We start from the raw sequence: 17,836 nt of genomic DNA on the forward strand, positions 1-17,836 counted from the left end.
GGGAAATTTCGAGTACCTGTGTACAAACCGAAGGAAGTTGTAAGGCATGACGGCATTTATTCACTCATTTGCATAATCATTCCGACTGTTCAAGGATTGCTTAGTGAAAGTTAGCAAAACTTCATAATTTCATAACTTCCCTAATTGTTATTGGATTTTTATCAATTTTTCAGGGTTGTTCTCATAAAACAAAAGTTTTCCATTTCATAACTTTTAACTGGTACGGATTTCTCCTTCAAGTATTGCCACTTTTAGATAAAGAACTATACCTGCAAGTAACGAAACTGTATCTCGTTTCCATGAGTTACACTTCTCTTTTGTTACTGATCAATTTTATGCAGACTTCCAATGCCATGTTGATTGTCATGAGTCCTGAAGTAGATGTGAGAGAGTAAACAAATTGGTTTCGAGCACATGCGGACGAGAGCTGTGTAGGACGCTGTGTCTCCAGCTCAAGGACAGCGCAGATCCTGGTTGTCGTGTTTGTGCCAACAAAATAAGAAGCTGGCCTCTTGTGCCGACACAGCACACACTTCCGAAACATCGAAGTTGTGAGGGTCTCATGACAAGAAGCTTTCTCTGGCAAACACTATCAGCATCTTTTTCTCAGACACTTGGGCGTGTCGGCAGCATCACCATTGGCGAGATGATGATTAGAGCAATAGCCGTATTTTGCCTCCTGGCATCGGCGATTGCCACGACATATGGTGAGTCTATGTTGTTCTTTCTTACAGTCTGATATCCTACTCATTAAACTTTTTTTTTTTAAAATAAAAAGTAAAACTGCGGACAGATGTTGGCAGATCTCATACTTTCAATATCTAATTAAAAAACTATCCAGTGTGTTGAATTGCGCCAAAACTTTAAAGGGAAGTTGTTCAAGAAAAACAATTGCGATGAATGAATGAAGTGGGATCTTTTATGTGAATGAGATGTTACTCTCTTATACACGGGACTTCCATTTTATGTCCTGTCAGAGGGACAGAATGTTTTGCCTCTTGCTATAGAGGGGCGGTATGTTTACACACAGCATTGCTCAGTTCAGACACGGGTTCGAACCCGGTCCGCGTGATCGTGAGGCAGACGCGCTACTGACTGAGCCAACTCACCACCCTAAAATATCTTTGATAAAATTGTTTTTGAGTTGGTTAGAAAACCCAGGGTACGTAAACATGCATACGCTTTGTTTCGAAATAAAGACTTTAAGTGGGAAGAATGTCTTGGTTAGCCTGACTTAAGATCGGGTAAGTTCTGAGATGCGAACCTTTTTGTTTAATATTTTGCATTTTCGTCGTTACCCAACGAATATCTTGTTATTACAGCGTTATTCCACACATTTCTTAGGCATGCGTGTACATTTTGGCCTGACTTAAGATCGGGTAAGTTCTGAGATGCGAACCTTTTTGGTTAATATTTGTCATTTTCGTCGTTACCCAACGAATATCTTGTTATTGCAGCGTTATTCCACAAATTTCTTAGGCATGTGTGTACATTTTGGAGCGAAATTTGACAATTTTGCAGGCGTACCAGAACTATGTTTTGCCTTTAATCTGTATGTGTCTGTGTATGTGTGTTTGTGTGTGTGTGTCTGTGACCCTGCACCATAACCCATCCCCCCACCCCACCCCCCCCCCCCCCCCCAAAAAAAAAAAAAGAAGAATGTCGCCGGACATGGAATTTTAGTTGAAGGCAGATTCATAAAGAGCAGACTATAAGCTTTAAAATGATATATACAACTCAATTCAAATAATATACTCTTTAAGCCTATCTGAATACTGCCGGAAAGAAAGCACACACTCTTGACAAGTGTAAACTGGCAAAACTTAAAAGAGGATTTGAAGTACATGGCTATTCAAGCGCTTAATCTCACCAAGCCATGATCTGTGCAATGAATAAGACAAAAAGCAATAACGATGAAGTGCTTGAAAGGGCTTAGGGCTGAAATTGGGCATGCTTTGACTAATACGAGCTGTAGCATTATCCTTTCAAAAGCAATTACAGATTAAAGGCAAAACAATGTCTACATTCATACCAAATCTTCAGAGTTTCAATAATTTGACAGTTTTTCAATTTATCAAACACACATTGGGGAGTTTCTTGTTTCCATAGCATTAAATAATAATTGTGAAACAATTTGAGCAATTCGATTTCTATATACTTCCATGCACTCATATAATCATTATTAAAAAAGTGTTTCACCCAGGCCATTTTCTGTGATTTTGCATAGGTACAAGGATCTATCATTTTCAGCTCGCCTTCTTCATATGAATCACATAGTAAAAACTCTTTTAATCCAGTCATTGCCATTATTCCAAATAAATTTATGTAATACACTATCCAGTCTTTTAAAGAATGATTTAGGAATGTTGATACATAAAACTGAAAACAAGTACTATAACTGAGGCAGTAAGAAAGTTTGAACAACTGTTATTTTCCTAATGAATGATAAGTTCCTCTGCCTCCAGCAATTCATAACTTGTTCTATCTTTTTTTTAACTTTACAGGAAAATTTGATTCATATAAAGATCGCTTGTCCAAAGAAAATATAACACCCAAAGCTTTAACAGTCTTAATTTTCCAAGTGAGGCCATTATCTTTAACGGGTTTTTCTTTGCTATTCTTTAAGTTACCAACGCGAATTGCTTCAGATTTAGACATATTTATGCGGCAACCTGAAAAACTAGAAAAATAATTCAACAATTCAAACAGATTGAGAAAAGAATCTATTTCATCATTTAAAACGCAAATAGTATTAGCAAACAAGGGGATTTTTTTTTCTCCACATCCCCACCTTAATACCTCTGATGACTGGACTGTCCCTAAAAGCAATAGCCAACATTTCAATGGCCAAGATAAACAAATAAGGTGATATGGGCAACCCTGAAATATACCCCGGTTCATTGAAAATTACTTTGACAATAATCCATTATTAATGATGAAGCTAGATCTACTATTATAAAAAGTTTTGATATAATAAGTAACATTTTTTCAAAGGTCGATGACTTACATAAGTAGTAGTGTTCAATCCAACCAAAGGCCTTTTCAAAATCTAATAAGACTATTGAACCAGGCTTATCCCCAAAATCAGAGTATTCAATGAGGTCATTAATGGTCCGAATATTTTGCACTAATATTACGACCACTCAAGAATCCCTGTTGATCTGCTTAAATTAGAGATTTGATAACCCTTTTTAAGCGTTGACTCATTACTTTAGCAATTAATTTTGTAATCCACATTTAACAAAGAAATTGGCCTATAACTTTTTATTTCTAGAGGGTCTTTCCCTTCTTTCAAAAACAAAGTTATTCAAATTCATGAATGTTATTACTCTATTTCTTTGTGTCTGGCTTGATAAACCATTAGTGAAAGAAAAATTATATGAATTTATCAGCATATCAACAATATCATTGAAAAATATTACATAAAATTCACTTGGGAGACCGTCCAACCCTGGAGTCTTGTTTGAAGGCATTGCCTTAAAGGTAGACCACAATTCAAATTTTGTAATTGGGCCATTTAAGATTTTTTTTTGAGTCTCTCAAAATTGTTGGAACATCTTAGCCAGATAGGAATAGAGAAGCGGCTTCGACATCTTCTTTGGAACAATTGGAGGAATATAGGGACTCAACCCCCCCCCCCCCCCCCCTAAAAAGAAAAAAAAAAACAACACCTGATTGAAGGTCAATAATGTTCGTTGCTTAATTCTGGCGAAACGTGATTGAAAAACATCTCCGAACCATGATTTCAAACGTAATGGTGCTGTTTAAGTTTGGGAGCAGTGATTTAAAAAGTGTTCCAGATATCACATTTCATTTATTATGTGTAGGTTCGTAATTTTTGCAATAGAACCTAAAATATAAGGAGATATTAGTATAGTTCTCGATAAACCGTAACTGTAAACGGTTTAATCTGGAAATAGTTTTATCATGTTCACATTTTGTGTATTTAACAATACTTAACATCGATTGTACTGATTCAAATTTTCAGAGTGGTTGTTTATATCCTTAACTCACATTTCAGAACTATTTGAAAAGACTAATGCTGTTTTTTTTTTTTTCATCTGCAAATGGAAATTATTATTATGCATTTAATTGCAATTAACTTTCATATCACCCTCCGGGATTCCAGTATCCATTCATACGGCAAATTTGCTTAATTTCAAACTTTATGTGAGTTTGCTTGATCACATTCTCTTTTTCCTATTTGCAATCTCGGTACGCTTGAATGCCTGGCACACCTTTTCACACACAATACTTATATGTTTTTGATCGCGATGTGAAAAATCAGTTTTACTTGCAGCTGTTCACACATGAAAAAATATAATTCTCACTTGCCCACAAGCGAAGCGGTTAAAGAAGTTTGTAACTTTCATATACGCATGTTTAAATGATGGCAGAAGTATGACCAGGGGCACTCACACCTTGGACCTAGTGCGGCGAATTGCAACACGGGATTAAAAACTTAGGTCTTTCGTCATGTGCGAGACAAGATCAAGATGGACTAATATTTTCATCTTGATGCGGATCACGATAGATAGAATGATGGACAAAAAGATTAATAATGATTTTGGGTGTGTGCGTGTCCTATCAAAAGCACTATCAGTTTCCGGAAATAAAAGAAATAATTTTCAAAGCCGTTGATTTTTGGTGCGTATAAACGCGCCTACAATCACTGGCGCCCCCCCCCCCCCTAAGATTTGGACCGGGGATTTGGGAGGCGGGAAAAAATGCGTGTAACCTGTATGCATGCACATGAAGCGGGTCTCCTTTGCGACGTTTCATCAACAGATATTTTTTTTTTTAATATTTCACTCAAAGTTTGCACCAGATCGTTGAATTTCAATTCAAAATATGCAAAATTTCTGGTGCTTGGGAGGGGGTATCCCCCTCCCAAACCATCCCCCTCTGTGCCTCTTTGTTTGTTTGGTAGATACTTTATTTTCTGCAAATCAATATATACATAGATTGAATAGTCGTGAACATGGGAAACATACAAAGTATATTTGAAACAGAGTCGTTTGACTTGCATAAACAACGATATAAAAGGAAATTAATGATATTACAGTATGCATGTCTATGCAGCTGGGATTACAATAACATTGTCATATTTAAGAAGTGATAATGCAGAGGGCCGCCATTGTAAGCATTGCTTGAAAAGATGGCCGGCCCGAGGAAAAGGTTATAGGTAGGTAAATTGGTAAACAATACAAATTCTGCTGCGAAGATAGCAGGGGAAAATAAACTTTGATGTGTGATGGTGGTGATGTGCGTGCGAGTGCTTGAGAGTGCACAGGGGCAGATAGGCTGGGATTTAGAATGATAAAATTGGTTTGCTGGAAGAGGGAATGACTTACGATATTGCTACTATCGGGAGACCAACATAAGTCATATAAATTATTCGTGCTTAATTCGTATTTGAATTATACTGTGATAAAAATATGCTTCTTTAAGTTTGCTTTGAATGAAAACAAGGAGGCACACTGCTTCAACTCCTCATGAAGAGTGTTCCATGTATCCGGACCGTGATGTGTAATCGACTTTTGAGCAAGTAAAAGTTTGGATTACTTAAATGAAAATCATGGGAACGACGGGTAGGGTATGAGTGAATGTGATCATTAGTTACTAGGGCATTATGGAAAAATGGTAATGAATTTTGAATGTGTTTATCAAATACATAAATATAGCAGTTAGGTATAAATGTATATCATGGGCCTTTAGAGTTTTTAGGCGATAAAATATGGGATCAGTGTGAGCCAAAAAATGTGAATGTGTGCATATACGAGGAGCCTTTTTCTGAAGAAGGTTTTGCTACAGTTGCCCCATACAATATTACAGTAGCTAAGTACACTTTTTAGATTTAAAAGAAATTCTGAATAATTCTGAGTGCACAAGACTTATCACCTAATATATTCCGAAAACTCAAAGTTCCCTCATGTATAAGGGAAATTTCCCCTTTTAATCGACCCTTTCCTCTCTCAGCCCCCCCCCCCCCATCAGTTTTTTTTTGTTTTGTTTTGTTGGTTTGTTTTTTTGGAGGGAGGGGTGATTTTCCAAATGTTGATTCCATCAAATATGCGTATACGAGATATCTCAATTTCAGCCTTAAAAAGGCAAAAGCTCCATCGGAAGGGAAGGGTGGAGATAACACTAACCCTGCTCGCCCCCCCCCCCCCCCCGCCATGCAAAAGTTCCAAGCTCCCGCGAGCGGGAGGGGGAATCCCCCTTCCCCTAAGCTCTACCTCACTAGACTTTATACATTCCCACAGATGGTGCACATTCGGAATAAGAGCTAAATTCCGTGATTTTAACACTTCAATGAAAAAGTATTGCACCAAAAATTTGCACCAGATCGCTGAATTTTAGGTCTGAAAACGCAAAATCACCTTCGTGTGGGAGGGGATATGCCCCTATCTGCACCCTCGTGTGCATGCTTTTTCTGTTTGATTGCTGAACAGACAGCGTTCATGATATTCAGTGTAATGATTAATACAAGAAGACTAGTGTATTTAAATTATACCATTTTATAGGCAAATTGTTCAATAATAATCTACATTGAGATATACTGCAACCTTAAACAAGTGGGACTGTTTCAACTCGTTAAAACACGCAAAAAACGTGCATCAAATTGCACCATTTGCAACATCAAAATGTAAAAAGTTCTTACCGTTGGAGGGGGAACACCCCCCTCCCACACCCTCCCCTACCCCCTCGCTCACTCCGCTCGCTCGGGTTCAGTCGCGTTCATGATATTCAGTGAAAAGAATTAATACAAGGAGTGTATCTAAATTATATCATTTTATAGGCAAATTGTTCAATAATAATCTACATCAAAATAAACTGCTACCATAAACAAGTGGGACTGTTTCAAGTCGATAAAACGCGCAAAAACATGCATCAAATTGTACCATTACAACACCAAAATGCAAAAAGTTCTTACCGTGGGAGGGGCGACACCCCCCTCCCACACCCTCCCCTCCCCCCTCGCTCGCTCCACTTGGTATGGTTCAGTGGCGTTCATGATATTTAGTGAAAAGAATTAATACAAGAAGTGTATTTAGATTATATAATTTTATAGGCAAATTGTTCAATAATAATCTACACTAAAATATGCTGCTACCTTAAACAAGCCTGACTGTTTCACGTCGATAACACGCGCAAAAACATGCATCAAATTGCACCATTTGCAACATCTAAATGCAAAAAGTTCTTACTGTGGGAGGGGGGACACCCCCTCCCACACCCTCCTCTACCCCCTCGCTCGCTCCGCTCGCTCGGGTTCAGTCGCGTTCATGATATTCAGTGAAAAGAATTAATACGAGAGTGTATCTAAATTATACCATTTTATAGGCAAATTGTTCAATAATAATCTACATCAAAATAAACTGCTACCATAAACAAGTGGGACTGTTTCAAGTCGATAAAACGCGCAAAAACATGCATCAAATTGCACCATTTACAACATCAAAATGCAAAAAGTTCTTACTACCGTGGGAGGGGGGACACCCCCTCCCACACCCCCTCCCACACCCTCCCCCCCCCCCCCCCCCCCCTCGCTCGCTCCGCTCGCTCGGGCTCGGTCGCTTCGCTCCCTCGCAGACTAACACCCCCCCTTAAGATGAAATCCTGGTTACGCCGTTGCCTACAATGCAAGGCAAATTATTACTAGGAGGTCTGTAGGTTTTAAAAACAGATCAAGAAAGTCCGACTTAGAGATTTTATTGTATGTGTGTGTGCGTGAGGGTGTGCGTGTTGGTGTGCGTGTTTACGCACAAGAAGTTGGGTTTTCGGCTTTACAAAATTTTATGTTTAAAACCTTTATTTTCGGCAAAGTCTGAACCGCCTTATGACCAGCATTAAGGCCTATGTTTCTTCTTTCTTTCTTTCCTTTTTTTTTCAAGCTATCATGTATGATGGCATAACAATATTCCTAACATATTCCAAACGTATTTCAGACACAAGTGAGGAACCGTTTTGTCATTATGTTGATATCTTAAAGGCTCCATAATTGTTGTGTGGGTGAGTTTCACCTAAATAGATGTAAAATGTTGTGCTGTTCACGTCTAAAACTACACTTTGACAGAAATCAGCATTGGAAGCAGAAAATAGCCCACATTTATTTGCAGTGTATGTTAGTAGCAAAACCACTCATATCTTTAGTTCAAGTTTAAAAAGCTTTAAAACCATAATGTGAATTATCATGATAATGATTCTATCCAAAAATAAAGGGGTGGCCTCTTATGTGTTGTAGCAAAGCCACTCAACTCTTAGTTCAAGTCTAAAAGTTTCAAGACTTAATCTGATATTATGATACTGGTTTGATCTCCCTTCCCCCCCCCCCCCCTCAGAAAAAAAAGGGGGAGATGGCCTCTTCTGTTTTAACACTGCCCTTGCTTTAGTACTAATTCTGGTCTTAAAATTCTAATTTGACTATTAGATGAATTAAATTTTGATCTCTTGCCAGAAGAGATGGACTGAGGTAGAATTATATTAAAAGCATTTACTCAGAAATCGAGATTGGAGGAGGGCAAAGAATTCAAGACTTGTACCACGTTGTAACAGACAACAGCCTCCAGTGTACTCCAGAGGACGTCGTGTGATGCAAATTTTATCTTAGAGCGTCTATTACGACGATGATCTATCACTTGGTTTACTCCCACTTCGTCAACCCACCTTGGTCTAATCCTGTTTCATCTACAACCAATCGTTTAGAAACCATTTAGTCCAATCGCCACTTAGCCTTATGACTAGTTCGTCTACTAATTACCAGATAGGCTATGCCCATTTCGTCTAATATCCATTTGGTCTATTGCCATCTGGTCTACAATTATTATACAACATTGTGTAATCACCTGTTCGTCTGATATTCGGTTCGTCTAATTCCAATTCGTCTAATATCAACTTTGTCTAATTGCCATTTTGTCTATTTCGGACATTTAGGACGTTCATCAGTGAAAGTGAAGTCCATGTCATTTTCTTCAAACTTTCCATACCGTAACTTTGATTCATCCGAAGCCCAAATATGTAAATAAGACCATAGGTTCATGTGCTTGTTTTTCTTCTACGGGACTTTGAAGAATATGACTAATCTGCTGTCCTGTACCAAAATAGTAGCGTTACAGGATCAAGACCATGATTGGCAACAAAATCTGCATTGACAAACTTAAATCCCCATAATTCTTTCAAAATTGAAGTTATTTTCTCCAAATTTACAAGAATTGCAGAAAAGGGTATCAAAAACGAGGAAAATGTTTTAAAGTTTGAATTTACACTCTCATTCTTGAGCGAGCAGCGCCCTCACGCGGCAGAAAACACCGAAATATCTCAAATCCTTCTTATCGACGTTTTCTGTTAGGGGTGAGCAAGAGGACAAGGTTCATAAAACTTATGCTGTACATTCAAAACCCATGTCATTTTCACCAAACTTGACCAAATTGTAGACGAAGGATTACTAATTCCAGATAAACAATTAAAAGTGGGGGTTCATGTGCGCGTTTTTGTGCTAGCAGCGCCCCATGCGACAGATATCATCGTAAGTTCCCAAGATCTGATAAGGAACCTATGCAGTTATGCCCTAACAAGGTAAGTTTATAAAGCTTATGCTGTACATTCAAAATCCATTTCATTTTCACCAAACTTGACCAAATTGTGGACGACGGCTTACTAATTCCAGATAAATAATTAAAAGTGGGGGTTCATATGCTCGTTTTTGTGCTAGCAGCGCCCCATGCGACATATATCATCGTAAGTCCCAAAAATCTGGTCAGGAACCTATGCAGGGACGCCCTGACAAGGTGGGTTCATAAGACTTATACTGTTCATTCAAAACCCATGTCATTTTCACCAAACTTGACCAAAACGTAGAAGAAGGCTACTTATTCCAGAAAATTAATTAAAAGCGGGGGTTCATGTGCTCGTTTTTGTGCTAGCAGCGCCCCCATGCGACATATATTTCATCGTAAGTTCCAAAATCTGGTCAGGAACCTATACAAGGATACCCTGACCAGTCGGTTCATCGAACTTATGCCGTTCATCCAAAACCCATGTCACTTTCACGAAACTTTGCCAAATTATAGAACAAGGCTTACTAATTCCAGAAAAACAATAAAAAGTGGGGTTCATGTCCTACCCTTTGTGCTGGCAGCATCCATACATGATAGAAATCACCCTAGGACCCCCAAATCTCGTTACAAACCTATCGTGGGTGCCCTAATTAGGTGGGGTTCATGAATGTCATGCTGCACATTCAAAACCCATGTCATTTTTACGAAACGTTGTCATATTGTAGAAGAAGGGATACTACAAGCAGAACAATTGTAAAAATGGTGGGTTCATGTGCTCGTTTTAGTGCTAGCAGAGCCTCCTTGCCATAGAAATCATCGTAAGACCCCCCAAATCTGGTCAGCAACCAATGCAGGGATATGCTCTGCTAGGATGCATGAATCTCATGCGGTTCACTTGAAATCCCATTTTCTTTTTTTTTTTCCAAAAAATAAACCAAACAAACAAAAAAGTGTCACAATTGCAGTGAAATGGTGAAAAATATTCAGGAAGGAAGGTCCATGTGTGTTTTTGTTATTAATTCCTTTACACAGCCATAATGATATTATGTGGACGCAAGCGTGGAAAACTCCATATTGACATGCTTGTTTGTTTGTTTGTTTGTTTGTTTGTTTTACCCACTTACTGTAACCATGTGCAGAAAATGATAATGGAGGAAGAATAATAATTGTGACCCGCTACAACAAAAGGATCCGAAAGTCGGGGAGGACAATTTTCTGAAAATGGCATGACGTTATTCCCTTACTCTTCTACTTTAATTTCATAATATAGCATGAATCATAAAAGGACTCGGTTGCGGAGATATCGATGATTTTATTGGCACATGTCAAGTGTTTGATGAAATCAGAGTTTTGAGAGAAACGCCTTCAAAGTTTTCCTTCCGACGCTATCATGATCAAGGGGAGGCGAGACAGTTTTCACCGCTTGACAATAGAAGGCATGCTCCTAGCGACATCCGCGATGTTCATTCAAGCTTAGCGCCAGCGTTCTACGCACGACCAATCAGCAACCAGGATGCCACGCACTGACCAATAAGATCACTTCCTCGTTGCTAGGGGCGGAGTCTAGCTGTGGCGCTACATCCAAACCTTCTGACACATTTCTGCTACGATGAAAGTCGGAAAATCATGGCCTAGAAAAACGCTGATTTCTTGCCTTTCCTTTAATCATTCAGTTTCGAAATTTCGGCAGATGATAGACAAAACATTAGACTACAAAATTATGCCAAAAACAGAAATCCGATTGGTTTGACCAATCTTGATGATGTGACTTCAAACTCGATTTTCTCGGCTCAGCCGTCAGCGACTTTAGGATCCTTTTGTATAGTAGCGGGTCACAATTATAAGGAAATGGGAGTTTTGGCATAATAGTCTGACGGTCCTCCAAAGGGAAAAAAAAATCTTAATACATTGACGTTGATTGTAGGTTGCATGTGTTGGTTGTTGCAGTGGTTGGTAAGGTGTGTGTTGTAAGCGGTTACAGCTCGTTATTCCGAAGGTTCGTTATTCCGAAGGCTCTTCAGTCCGAAGATTCGTTAATCCGAAGTTTCGTTATTCCGAATTCTATTTTCGACATAATGTACCCCCCGTGTGTTATTATCGAATATAGTCCTTCAGAATGATTCCCTAAGAATTTGCTTTTAAATGCTCTATAATCGCTACTTTTGTACTCTGTTTTAACAAAAAGTCCCTATACCGTGGGAGGGAAAATCGCCCTGCAACACCCTCACACCGTCACATTAATGTACCACCGTACATAATAATGTTATCGTAGTCCTTCGCATCGATTTTTTTTAGTATGTTTAATTTCTTAGAAAATTTGCTTTTAATTGCTCTATAAACGCGACTTCTGTACACTGTACTCTGTTTCACAAAAGGTCCCTACCGTAGGGGGGGGGGGGGGATATCCCCTTCCACACCCTCCCCCGCCCCCCGTTCGGTTGCTTCGTTAAGTCGCCAAGAATTTCACATCGTCACATATTGCTTCTTTTGAGTTTTTGCACCCCCCCCCCCCCCCAAAAAAAAAGAGAAGTCTTCCGGCGCGCTAGTGTGAGAGGATGCATGCTCACTTCAAGAACTGTTTCCTGAATACTAAAAAAGGAAATACCTCAACTTCAAAATGTCATAACGTCCTTATTTTTCATCCAATTTCGATCATAACTGTAATTTAAACTCGTAGTATTTTCCTCCTTCTTAGAAGAAAACTGATGTTCGGACTGAATATTTCCCCTTTAAGAAAAGTCCCTCCATTATTAGATTCCTTTAATCACTGGGTAGGCTGTGAGATATTATCATAATTCTCTCGATCCGCAATAGATGTAAGAATGATACTTTAGACCAGAAGAATACAGGTTAAGCCGCATTTGAATAAAACTCTTACCCACATACTACTCAACATTTCCTTTATCAACGAAAATGAACAAAATGATATCGCAATACCCATACGTTTGTGGCATTTTGTATAATCATTTATCTTTGTTGGTACGTTTACTCTATTTAATTTCGAAGGGAATATTCGCCTAGTCGGTGGCAGAACATCAAGGGAAGGACGAGTAGAAGTTTACGCGAACGGAGCCTGGGGAACTGTGTGCGATGACCTGTGGGATATCAACGATGCGCGCGTTGTCTGCAGAAGTCTTGGTTTTGCTGGCGCTCAAGAAGCACTGAGTAGAGCCGCCTTTGGACAAGGCACCGGTAATATTTGGCTCGATGACGTGGCATGCAGTGGAACAGAAACGACCATCTTTGACTGTGGCAACAGGGGAATCGGAGTCGAGAACTGCGGACATCAGGAGGATGCTGGAGTTAGGTGTAGTGCTTCAAGTAAGGTTCACCAGTCTAAGATTAATATTCATTCCTAATGACAATTACAGCATTTTAAACAGAATCAATGCGTGTCTGAATCCGCTGAAGTAATAATACTAAATGTGAGTTTCAACGGGTCTTAGAGATTAACATACTTTGGAAATAAGACAAGAAACGTCTCTAAAATCTAAGAATGTCGCTTGCACTGATTGGAAAGAACCATTGTACTTAAGAGGAAGAAAAAATAAAAATCCTTAATGTCTGCGATGGCATTTACATCACAGTTTGCAAGTGGTACCAATATGAGTATGGAAAGATTTCGGATGTTATTTTTAGTTAATGTCATCGTTCCTGTATTAAACTTGGCTTATCCTCTGGAAAATTTTAAACTTGTTTGATTTTTGCGTCTGGTTAAGTTATTATGTTAACGACGGACAGTAAAAGTTGCCTGAAAATGCTTTTGACTGTTTAAAAAGATCTATTTTTTTTTTACGTGAACATAATTATGCCTGCTTTTCTGGGACTAACCGCTATCTTAACAGTGCATTCCGTTAACGCTGTAAGATATCATAATTTTTACGATCTGCAACAGATGAAAGAATAATAATTAAGATCGCAAGACTAAATGACAAGACGCATTCGAATAAAACACTTTACCCCATATCTTACTAATCGTTTGAATCATTGAACGTAAAGAAACATAATGATATTACAATACCCCACCTTCATGGCACCCATACCTTTATGGCACTTTGTTGTGGGTAAATATACTCTATGTAATTGCAAAGGGAATATTCGAGGGAATATTCGCCTCGTCGGTGGCGGAACATCAAGGGAAGGACGAGTAGAAGTTTACGCAAACGGAGCCTGGGGAACTGTGTGCGATGACTCCTGGGATATCAACGATGCACGCGTTGTATGCAGAAGTCTTGGTTTTGCTGGCGCTCAAGAAGCACTGAGTAGAGCCGCCTTTGGACAAGGCACCGGTAATATTTGGCTCGATGACGTGGCATGCAGTGGAACAGAAACGACCATCTTTGACTGTGGCAACAGGGGAATCGGAGTCGAGAACTGCGGACATCATGAAGATGCTGGAGTTAGGTGTAGTGCGTCAGGTAAGGTTCACCAATCTAAGATTAAATGTTCATTCCTAACAATTACAGCATTTTAAACAGAATCAATGCGTATCTGAATCCGCTGAAGTAATAATACTACATGTGAGTTTCAACGGGTCTTAGAGATTAACATACTTTGGAAATAGGCCTAAGACAAGAAACGTCTCTGAAATCTAAGAATGTCGCTTGCATCGATTGGAAAGAACCATTGTACTTGAGAGGAAGAAAAAATAAAAATCCTTAATGTCTGCGATGGCATTTACATCACAGTTTGCAAGTGGTACCAATATGAGTATGGAAAGGTTTCGGATGTTATTTTTAGTTAATGTCATCGTTCCTGTATTAAACTTAGCTTATCCTCTGGAAAATTTTAAACATGTTTGATTTTTGCGTCTGGTTAAGTTATTATGTTAACGACGGACAGTAAAAGTTGCCTGAAAATGCTTTTGACTGTTTAAAAAGATCTTTTTTTTTTTGCGTGAACATAATTATGCCTGCTTTTCTGGGACTAACCGCTATCTAAACAGTGCATTCCGTTAACGCTGTAAGATATCATAATTTTTACGATCTGCAACAGATGAAAGAATAATAAGTAAGATCGCAAAAATAAATGACAAGACGCATTCGAATAAAACACTTTACCCCATATCTTACTAATCGTTTGAATCATTGAACGTAAAGAAACATAATGATATTACAATACCCCACCTTCATGGCACCCATACCTTTATGGCACTTTGTTGTGGGTAAATATACTCTATGTAATTGCAAAGGGAATATTCGAGGGAATATTCGCCTCGTCGGTGGCGGAACATCAAGGGAAGGACGAGTAGAAGTTTACGCAAACGGAGCCTGGGGAACTGTGTGCGATGACTCCTGGGATATCAACGATGCACGCGTTGTCTGCAGAAGTCTTGGTTTTGGTGGCGCTCTACAAGCACTGACTAATGCCGCTTTTGGACAAGGCACCGGTAATATTTGGCTCGATGACGTGTCATGCAGTGGAACAGAAACGACCATTTTTGACTGCGGCAACAATGGAATCGGAGTCGAGAACTGCGGACATCATGAAGATGCTGGAGTTAGGTGTAGTGCTTCCGGTAAGGTTCAATAATCTAAGGTAAAATGCCCATTCCTTATGACAATTACAGCATTTCAAACACAATCAATGTGTGTCTGAATCCGCTGAAGTAATAATACTAAATAATGTGAGTTTCAACGGGCCTTAGAGAATAACATACTTTGGAAATAAGACAAGAAATGTCTCTGAAATCTAAGAATGTCGCTTGCACCGATTGGAAAGAACCATTGTACTTAAGAGGAAGAAAAAATAAAAATCCTTGCTGTCTGCGATAGCATTTACAACAACATTGTACATCATAGTCTGCAGGTGGTACCAATATGAGACTTCCATTCCTCGACTTCCATGGGGAAGGACGTGTGTTAGTAGTGCTCTCCGACCGACGGCCACCGCCCTTCCTTTTACGTTTGGAATGCAGGCATTACTCTACTGACAACGTAACTTATGGATTAACAGAACTGCATTTCTGTTACTTCCTAGTTTTGATAGTCCACATAGGGAAGAACTCATCACTCTCTGCGAACTTTCATTCATTTATTTGAACTTCTATTTGTTACGTTCACTTCAACATGGCGGACCGCCCTGACCGCATGCCCACCCGTTCTACACGCCCGAAGGAGAGGCCTAGGGCACCGCATGCCGCCCAGCCCGTCCAGCCCACGAGTGATAGCAGTTCCCACACTGATACCACTGAATCGCCAAATGGTGATTCCAACCTAACTCTAGCTGACATTCAACGGTCTATTTCCCGCTCATCCGCTTCAGTCTGCGAGAAACTGGACGCCCTGAAGCTCGAAGTTAATGCAATAAATGGCAAGCTCTCGGAATTGGAAGCCTCGGTTTCTATGAACACTGACAATATCATCGAAATTGAACAGAGGAAGCTTCCAGATATTGTTAACAAGATGGCGGACGAGATCTCCAAACTCAACGATAAGTTGACCGCTATGGAAATTCATGGCCGACGGAGTAACCTCCTATTCTACGGAGTAACGGAATCACCAAATGAGCAAATTGATCGGGTTCTTCACGATGTCTTCATTTATCTCGGGATCAGCGCGACCGATGCTGATGGCATCCAGCTAGCTAACGCTCATCGACTTCCTCGCCGCGACTTCGGTTCCAACCAGGCCACTGGTGGTCCATCCCGCGACCCTCCCCCGAGAGCTATCATCGCCAGATTTGTGTTTATGCGCGACAGGAACCTTGTTCTCAACGCGTTCGATACACAGCAGCGTCAACCGCGGGCTAGCGATGACCTAGGAACCCCCAACCGCAGAATTACCGTGCGTACAGATCTACCGCCCAGTCTGAAAGCTCGGAGAGGTGAGCTTGCGAAGATTGCCTACGACCTCCGAAAGCAGAAAGGAGTCTCCACAAAAATACTACTCGCGGGAACCAAGGTTGTACTAAAATGGAAAGAAAAAGCTGCTACAGACTGGAATCTATACCATGAGTAATATCCTTTCACTTTTGTTTTTCTTCTTCATCCATGTATTTAGTAGACCTAAATAAACTCTGCTACTACTGAAACCAGTTTCCTAATCTAATACGTGACAGTGTAATGGCAATTGTTTTATATTATTGGTTAATCGAATAAAATGTAATCAAAGGTGATGATACATATGTCATACTTACAGGAGCGAAAAGGGAAAAGAGCCGAATTATATTTTCTTACTGATATAGGCATCCTATTACTCATTTTGATGTTCTACCGACACATGTATCAATTCCTGTCGGAGAAGTAGACCAACTGCCTGTCATGTTGATTAGAAGCAGGGTTTTATAGCTGGTGTGGCGGCTGAGCTGCGACTCGGTGTATTGTGTGTGGGTCAGGAGGCTCTCCCCCGGGTAATATACGCAACGATTCACAAAAGCTTAATTATTTTACCCCTATCCTTGCGTGTGTTCATTTCCTCTTTTGCTTCTCTCAGAGAGGAAAGACTGTTATAACATCTTCAAGATATTTTGTTCCTTTTTTTAGGGGGGGGGTAGGGGCAGGCAACATTATATCGTAAGCTGGTACGTAAAACCAATGCTATGTTTTCCTTTTTTACTGTCACTATAAACACCAGCAAGATATATTTTGTACTAAATTCACTAAATGTTATCTGTTTATAAGAGTATGTCTTTCTTTAAAGGTTATTCTGGCATATGATTCAGATAAATGCATTATTTTTATTATCAACAGGAGGATCATAAAACTACATTATGTATTTTTGATAGACAGTTATACTGCTGCCTGTTTTTTTTTCTCTCTCTCTCTCTCCACGACTTTCTCAGATGTGTTCTGATTTATAATGGTTGATTGGGGGGAACGCCAGAATGGAGTGCATCTTTCTTGAAAATATACATACTGTATATTTTTTTTTTCATGAATTCTGAAGTACTCACTCCATGCTTTACTACAAACTTACGGTATGATGCAAAAGGACCCTTTTTGAGGGGTTTTGGTATATTCATTTTCTATGATGCAGTGTACTTTACCTAATGAACCTTATCTTTAACTACACCAACTCAATTTTAAACTCAGTTCATGGACCAAACTTAAGTCTGCAATTATTGTAAATTGTATCAGGGAGGGAAGGGTGGGTTGGCAGTCGATATCTCATGACTCTAAGAAATGTATAGTTTGACATTTTTTGTCACCTTATTATCACTTGTGATGACAGTGATGTGCTCTAAGATAGAGCCAGTGTTGTACATGCTTATTTTTCTTTTGTTTGTTTTTGCGTTTTTGTCTAAATGTTACATTTTCGTATTTATTAGCAATGCCA

The 17,836-nt window shown here is 39.4% G+C and overlaps 1 protein-coding gene across 1 annotated transcript in view; it reads left to right on the forward strand.

The window, feature by feature from the left end:
• The window catches only part of LOC139723552 (uncharacterized), a 157,927-nt gene that overhangs the window by 32,980 nt on the left and 107,111 nt on the right, over window positions 1-17,836 (forward strand). Inside the window, 3 exon segments of the mRNA XM_071634792.1 lie at window positions 12,567-12,881; window positions 13,652-13,978; window positions 14,752-15,078. Of these exon segments, the coding sequence (XP_071490893.1) occupies window positions 12,567-12,881; window positions 13,652-13,978; window positions 14,752-15,078 (969 nt within the window).

This window comes from Diadema antillarum, unplaced genomic scaffold (assembly GCF_040938485.1).
Source record: "Diadema antillarum isolate AM-2024a unplaced genomic scaffold, OU_Dant_1.0 scf00000192, whole genome shotgun sequence".
Lineage (NCBI taxonomy): Eukaryota > Metazoa > Echinodermata > Echinoidea > Diadematoida > Diadematidae > Diadema > Diadema antillarum.